The following is a 7,490-nucleotide window of genomic DNA, read 5'->3' as shown; positions in this document are numbered from 1 at the left end:
AAAAAATAATTACTGCTTTTTAAAATTTAACTAATTTTTACTTCTATTTATAAATTGTTTATTAATTTTACTTTAATTTGATCCTTCACTTTGAGCTATATAAGTAGTGAGATAAAAATTTAAGTTTTATTCTTTTTCACAAAAATCAATAAAAGTTGTCACCGCTAAAAGATCTTTAACAGCATGGAACTTTTTATTTACAAGATATTATGTATTTTATTTGATTACTACTATTTGAAAATCAATGTTGTATGCAATTTTTGTGGAACATATTTTCTACACTAATTTTTTCACACAAAATTGAACTAAAATATTTATGAATTTGTAAATGAGTAATGTTTATTAGAAAATTTAGTTAATTATCATTAGATAAATATGTACTCTCTAATACATTTTTCCATACAACTTAAACCTGAAATTTTGTTTACAAAATCTGTGTCAGCATCCCTTTAACTAACAGTATGTTGATTTATTAAACAATTTCAACATAAAATTTATGATTAACAGTGATTTAGACATGTTCTAACCATTTGAATTAATTTAATCCAAGTTAAAATGAAAGGGGTTCCTGCATTACTAAGCAAAGAAAGAGGCACAGTGTAGCACAATGGACCATGAGTTCATGAGCTGCAGATTGCAGATTACAGAATGTGATTTGTTTGGTTGGTTGATATTTGTTTTTCCCAAATTCTGAAAAAGTTACATTTTCAAGCCAAAAGCAAACAAAGGAGGAGACAATCCAACCACGTGACCTGTCCAAAAAAAACTTACCTGCCTGCAACCATATTTTCTTTTTCATCACCACATCCCATTCCCATAATTCTCATCTCTCTCTCATCAATCCCACACATCTCTTCACACTTTAATCTCTTTTTTTTCAAAATTAAAATGCACCAACCCTTTTTCCAGCATTATAATAATTTAAGTTCATTTATTTACTTTTATTCCTGAAAGAAGTTTTTGGTCACTGGTTATTGTTGTGCATCTACATTTGTGTCCACCTTGGCATTTTGTTTTGTCCTCTGTTTGGTTCTTTCTTTGGTTGGGTTGTGAGCGTGCTCCATGCTCACCTCCTTTTTATTCTCTGCAACTGCAAAAGAAAGAAGATAATGGTAGTGCCATCACCGGGAAACAACGACACACGCACATGGAATTATTTGTGGGGGCTGTCCACACCTTATAGAACCCAAACCCACCGTTCACAGATCTCAAGGATCTCACAATTTCAGCTTTGAACTTGGCTTTTTCTTTTTTCTTGTTTTTCACCAATAAAGTTCTGCTCTTTTTGGTGTTCTCAGTGCTTACTCCTCTTGGTTGGATTCAAATTCTCCATTTCCAAGTTGGTCTGTGGTGGCAGAACAGGAAAAAAAATAAATTTTGGCATCTGGGTTCTGTTCGGTTTGATGTTCATTGAATTGGGTAGTGGAAGTTGCTGTTTTGGTGAGAGTGGAGTTGCTTTATGTGGAATCTGATTCCAGAGACTGGCTTTTTCTGTTTGGATAAGGTGATATAGACTGGACATTCTTTGTGGGAATGGGGAGAGAAGTTGTTAATTATGGTGGCTTTGAGCACTGGTCAGTGGTTGTGTGAGGGAAACACAGTTGAAGGACTGATTGTAGAGTATGGAACTTAGTAGTTTGGTTTTCTGGCTACTGGGGTTGCTGCTTTTGCTGTTGATGGAGATTTCTTCTGCTGCTCTTTCTCCATCTGGCATAAACTATGAAGGTTAATGTTCTTCTTGGGATTTCTTTTTCGTTTTGTTCACTGGGATCTTTGGTAAAACTTGTGAGGTGAAAGGTTGTAATTGATGATTTAAGGCACAAAAGTTGTGCATATTGACCAATTTAATTATGCTGGAAACAAGTAGGCACGGTAGCTGGGTGGTTAAGGTTGATGCAATGATGCTATTTCTGTCTTGGTTTTTCCATTTTCTTCTTCCTTGAGAATTTAAGTGCTACCTAACTACCTATAACAAAATAGCAGCAGAGAGGTTCTTCTTTTTCTTTTTGAATAGGGTTTTTCTTCTTTTTCTTCTTCTTCCTCTTCTGCTTCTTCTTCTTCTTCTTCTTCTTGCCCATACCTAGGGGGTTGGGGTGGGGCCTTCAGTTGCCTATTTTATTTTATTTTCTTGGCCGAAAATTTTTCTTTTTATTTGTGTGCTGGAGATACAAGAGGATTTTCGGATGAAACTTCATACCCCCCTCTTATGTTTGTTCCTTCAACAGTTGTAGCTCTGATGGCCATAAAGGGTGCCTTGACTGATCCTCACAACGTTCTGGAAAATTGGGATTCTAGTTCTGTTGATCCATGTAGCTGGAGGATGATTACGTGTTCCTCTGATGGCTCCGTTTCTGCATTGTAAGTTGCTTGGCCTTTAAGAGAGTTCTAGAGTGATTAAGAAGTTTCCAAGAGAAATTGATTAGAAAGTGAACCACAACTTTTGCAAGTTTGATTTTCAACTAAAGGATTTTTTTTCTCTTATCAGGGGTTTGCCGAGTCAGAACTTGTCTGGTACACTATCTCCCGGGATTGGAAACCTTACTAACTTGCAATCTGTGTAAGTCTGCTATTTTTGTTGAGATTCTTTATATCTGGCTTTCGCTTTGTATGTTGGTTGAGTTTGGGATCAGTGTCTTTTAGTTCTTATTGATCAGCTCTATCCTTTCACAAGCTTATACTTCCCCCGAATTATAAGCTGAATTAGTGAAAGAAATTACAACTATGCTTAATTAAGTATACATATATGCAGGTTGCTTCAGAATAATGGCATTTCTGGTAAGATTCCTGCTGCATTAGGAAACTTGGAAAAGCTTCATACACTTGATCTTTCCAATAATGCATTTAGTGGTGAGATACCCAGTTCTTTGGGAGGCCTCAAGAACCTGAATTATTTGTAAGTTACAAAAAGCATTTATAACGATAAAGGTTGCAGCGATTATGAGTTTTTAGTGACTAATGAGATTGTGTTTCTAACTCAATGTAAATTGTCGTATGTGCATGCCAGGAGGTTAAACAATAACAGCCTTACAGGATCCTGCCCTCAGTCTCTTAGCAACATTGAAGGTCTAACCCTTGTGTAGGTCTTTATTACCTTGTTGCACCATTATTTTTCCTTTTTGCCTAATCATATTTCAGTTTTAGCTTAGAAAATCAGGGAAAGATTTGAAGCTTTGATTTCTATCTAAAAGATAGCTATGTTAACTCTTATGACTTGAATATGTATAGGGACCTCTCCTACAACAATCTCAGTGGTTCCTTGCCTAGAATATCGGCAAGAACATTAAAGTAAGTTCATTTCTGATTTCCTCATCTATTTTCCTGTATTCAAGTTTAAAACAGGGCAGTGTAGTTTATCTCTTGCTCAATTATTTACGTCAGGATTGTGGGTAACCCTTTAATTTGTGGTCCAAAAGCAAACAACTGTTCTTCTGTTTTACCAGAGCCACTTTCCTTCCCTCCAGATGCACTAAGAGGTGTTAATTTATCTTTGAACTCTACTTTCTAATTATTTTTTCTTCGAACAAATATATCAATGATTAGATGTGGTTATTTGGTTTTCTAGGCCAATCAGACTCGGGTAAAAAAAGCCACCATGTGGCACTTGCTTTTGGTGCAAGCTTTGGTGCTGCATTTGTCATTGTGATTATAGTTGGGTTTCTTGTTTGGTGGCGATATAGACGCAACCAACAGATATTCTTTGATGTTAATGGTTAGTCCTCTCACTTTCCTTTTTTATAATTCTTTTTCTTTTTTTCTCTAATTCCGTATTAGTAAACTTTATGGCAAATTTGAAAAAAATCGGTTGCTCATTAGTGCACTGTTGGAGCACACAATCGATTAAGGATATTTTTCAATGAATTCGCATCTTAGATGCTCGCTTCAATTCATGTTTGTTACACTGGCAAAGTTAATTGAACTGCTTTTACCTAACACTAAGCAGTGTTGCTTCCAGTGGACTTTTGTCTATTTCTGACCATTCAACATGTTGCACTGTTTCTTGATTGTTTTTAGTATTTTCCAACTACTCTAAGCTTATTAAATCAGCTGTAAGACTTATCATGCATGTAATGAAATAGGAGTAAAACCTGTTGGTGACTTTTTGCAACATGGCCAGTCATAGTTCTAAACTTGGAAAAGTTGTTGGAAATCTTAGTTGAAAATTTAATTTGGTGTTATGCAAATTATGTCATGGGTATTCTAGAAGAAAAAAATTGAGTGTGAACAGTGTCACTAGTGGTATATGTAATGTGTAATTCATATAAGGATCACTTTCTTTGAAGGCAAGAGGAGCAGTTAACCTAAGTGATATAAGCATATGTTGTGTTCCTATACCAAAATACTGTGCATGCTAGAGCTTTTATTTCGTTCTCTTTTTTTGATGTGCAGTTAACACTTGTGTGTGTTTATTATTTGGCAGAACATTATGATCCGGAGGTGCGTCTTGGTCATTTAAAAAGGTTTTCATTCAAAGAGCTTCGAACTGCAACAGACCATTTCAACTCGAAGCACATTCTTGGAAGAGGTGGTTTTGGAATAGTTTACAAGGCGTGCTTGAATGATGGGTCTGTTGTGGCTGTTAAGAGGTTAAAGGACTACAATGCAGCCGGTGGTGAGATCCAATTTCAAACAGAAGTTGAGACAATCAGTTTGGCTGTCCACCGGAATCTTCTCAGGCTTTCGGGATTTTGCAGCACTCAGCATGAAAGGCTCCTCGTTTATCCCTATATGTCTAATGGAAGTGTAGCCTCTAGATTAAAAGGTTAGATCTGAAGTTTACAATCTGTTTACCTAACTGTATACTAGGAACTGGAAGTACAATGTTCACTCTGTTTTATGTCAACTGACAATAATCCGTTGTATATGATTATTTGAATCTTACATTGTTGTTTAGTTCAGTCAACAAACACTTCATTCAGATAACTATGTGTAGGTATTTAGATTGTGTTAACTGGCCACTTTATGTTAAAACACACTAGCCTTTTTTGTGCCGGGTTACTATTCAATCACAGATTACCTATTATCTTTACCTTTTTCCGTTCTTAGTTCTCACTTATAGTTTAGTTGGTTTGCTAAGCAGACATTTTCTTGAGCTGCTCATGATTGTAGTTGATAATTATAATCCAATTCCTCAAAGATCATTTTAAACTTATTGGCTTTGGTTTTGGATTGATATACCAGATCATATCCATGGCCATCCAGCGTTAGATTGGAGTAGGCGGAAGAGAATAGCTTTAGGTACAGCAAGAGGGTTGGTTTACTTGCATGAACAATGTGACCCTAAAATTATTCACCGTGATGTGAAAGCAGCTAACATATTGCTTGATGAAGACTTTGAAGCTGTTGTTGGTGATTTTGGTTTAGCTAAGCTTCTGGATCATAGAGACTCCCATGTGACCACTGCTGTGCGTGGCACTGTTGGTCACATTGCTCCAGAGTATCTATCCACTGGCCAATCATCAGAAAAAACTGATGTGTTTGGGTTTGGAATCTTGCTGCTTGAACTGATTACAGGTCACAAGGCTCTAGATTTTGGGCGAGCAGCGAACCAGAAAGGTGTAATGCTTGATTGGGTACGCTCTCAAGCCTTTCACTCTTTTCAACATCTCTTTTCTCCTTTAGTTAGCATATCACTCTTTTACATGTTTTAGAATGTATTTATTTCCATAACTTACAATGAATGATTTGTTGGCACTAGGAGCAACTTTCTTCTTATATGCATAACTTGTCTTCCTAGAAATTTTAATGGCAAGAGTACTTGAGTAACTTCTCTTAACAGGAGTTGGTATTTAATAAAACAGTTTGGTTAAGATTATACTTACTAGGTCTGATTCTAAGCAACTAAAAGTGAAATGTTTTTAGTGGGAAAGAAAACATTTACTACATCATAAAGACAGAAGGTACAATATAAATGTTATTTTAATAAAAATCTTATATCTTGAGCTGCTTAGAATCAGCCTTTTAAGTGTAATGATTAGAAAGCAACAATTTTCTTAGCTTGACCAATGGTATTGAATTAAAGTTCTATGAATGCAATGCAACTGGATTAAGAAAACAGTGAGTTTTGCTACCTTTGATGATCCTAAAAATTAACTTGAGCCTCAATAGGGTGGACTAAATCTCCAAAAAATGTCATCAGGGTTGACTGGTGCTAACAAAAATGCTGAAAGAACTGGCCACTTACACTGCAATTTATTTTCTCTTGTTCTTGGTAAACGGGTCTAAAAGATAAATTTTCCCCTCCTCAATAACCATTCTTTTGTTCCATGTGAATCAAACAACTTTCAGGTTAAGAAGCTCCACCAGGATGGAAGATTAAGTCAAATGGTAGACAAAGATCTAAAGGGAAACTTTGATCTGATTGAGTTAGAAGAAATGGTTCAGGTTGCACTCTTGTGCACACAATTCAATCCTTCACACCGCCCGAAGATGTCAGAAGTATTAAAGATGTTGGAAGGGGATGGTTTAGCTGAGAGATGGGAGGCCTCACAGAGGATTGAAACACCGAGGTTTCGGTCTTGTGAGCCTCAAAGATACTCAGATTTAATAGAGGAATCTTCACTCATAGTTGAAGCCATGGAGCTTTCTGGCCCTAGGTGACAAACATCTTGGTTTTCCACTATAGCTCCTTGTTTAAAAGGTGTAGTTTAAATGTTAAAAATGACATTGTCATTAGTGTCAATAGCTATGTAATGCACGTATTCATCTGTAAAAAGAAAAAAGGAAAGTCATGTATAAGTATCTTTGTTGGAATGTTCATTTTAGTTTCTTCAGAAATTTTTTGAATCAATGTTAGAAAATTGTATGTAGTTGCACTTAACATGATCTTGATGTTAGTCTTGGTGGCTAAGCAATCTCATAGAGCCAGTGGAATAAACTTGTATTTAGCCATTCCTAAAGTCTAATAAATTTCATTGGTTAGTTACCTTAAGACTTTTGGCATGGAAGCTTTGGACTAATCAAATTTAAAAGAAAGAATTGTAAAATAGGTCATACATTCAGTTTAAAACAATTTTACATTAATTATAAATCACTGTATATGTTATAAGTTCATCTATTTTATGTTAATTATTTAAAAACTCTTAATTAGAAACTCTAATTAATTAGTCATGGCTTTTTACATTAATTACGTGTATTGAAGTTTGTTAGATAAGAGTGTTTCATTATATATCTCCCTTTGTTTTTGCCATAACTCTAATGGTGTGTTTGGATTAGGAAGTGGATTTGAGGGAGTGAATTTGTAGTGTTTTAAGAGGAAAGTGTGAAGAAAGTGAGGTTGTTTGGATTAAGGTATATTAGAGTGGATTTGTGAAGAAAATTTATTGAAGTTTGTGAGTGATGTGATGGTTGTAAGGAAATTTTTATTTTTTTTAAATATATAAAAAGTAACTTTACAAATTTATCCTTATTTTAAAAATATTTAAATAATAAAATATGAAATATTTTTGTATAAATTTGAATTAAGTAAAAACTTTTATTTCAACCTCAAATAA

At 34.9% G+C, this 7,490-nt stretch overlaps 1 protein-coding gene across 1 annotated transcript; it reads left to right on the top strand.

Moving 5' to 3' along the window:
* Positions 1 to 561: 561 nt before the first annotated feature.
* NIK3 (NSP-interacting kinase 3) lies at positions 562 to 6,817 on the top strand. The gene is made up of 11 exons (XM_068611900.1): positions 562 to 1,725; positions 2,226 to 2,358; positions 2,486 to 2,557; positions 2,750 to 2,893; positions 3,005 to 3,076; positions 3,226 to 3,285; positions 3,379 to 3,473; positions 3,563 to 3,709; positions 4,418 to 4,759; positions 5,179 to 5,570; positions 6,286 to 6,817. The coding sequence occupies exons 1-11, from the start codon at positions 1,623 to 1,625 to the stop codon at positions 6,595 to 6,597; spliced, it is 1,872 nt and encodes a 623-aa protein (XP_068468001.1). The 5' UTR covers positions 562 to 1,622; the 3' UTR covers positions 6,598 to 6,817.
* Positions 6,818 to 7,490: the final 673 nt, after the last annotated feature.

The sequence above is a fragment of the Phaseolus vulgaris genome, chromosome 2 (genome assembly GCF_051622355.1).
Source record: "Phaseolus vulgaris cultivar YP4 chromosome 2, ASM5162235v1, whole genome shotgun sequence".
NCBI classification, from domain to species: domain Eukaryota; kingdom Viridiplantae; phylum Streptophyta; class Magnoliopsida; order Fabales; family Fabaceae; genus Phaseolus; species Phaseolus vulgaris.
Note: the sequence above shows the minus strand (reverse complement) of the source record. Positions and strands in the feature narration are given on the sequence as shown.

Bases quoted from the DNA above. Each gene is read 5' to 3' on its own strand.
- NIK3 (XM_068611900.1), top strand. From the start codon at position 1,623: ATGGAACTTAGTAGTTTGGTTTTCTGGCTACTGGGGTTGCTGCTTTTG. The intron at 2,558-2,749 runs GTAAGTCTGCTA...ACATATATGCAG, and splicing joins CTTACTAACTTGCAATCTGT to GTTGCTTCAGAATAATGGCA. The intron at 2,894-3,004 runs GTAAGTTACAAA...TGTGCATGCCAG, and splicing joins CTCAAGAACCTGAATTATTT to GAGGTTAAACAATAACAGCC.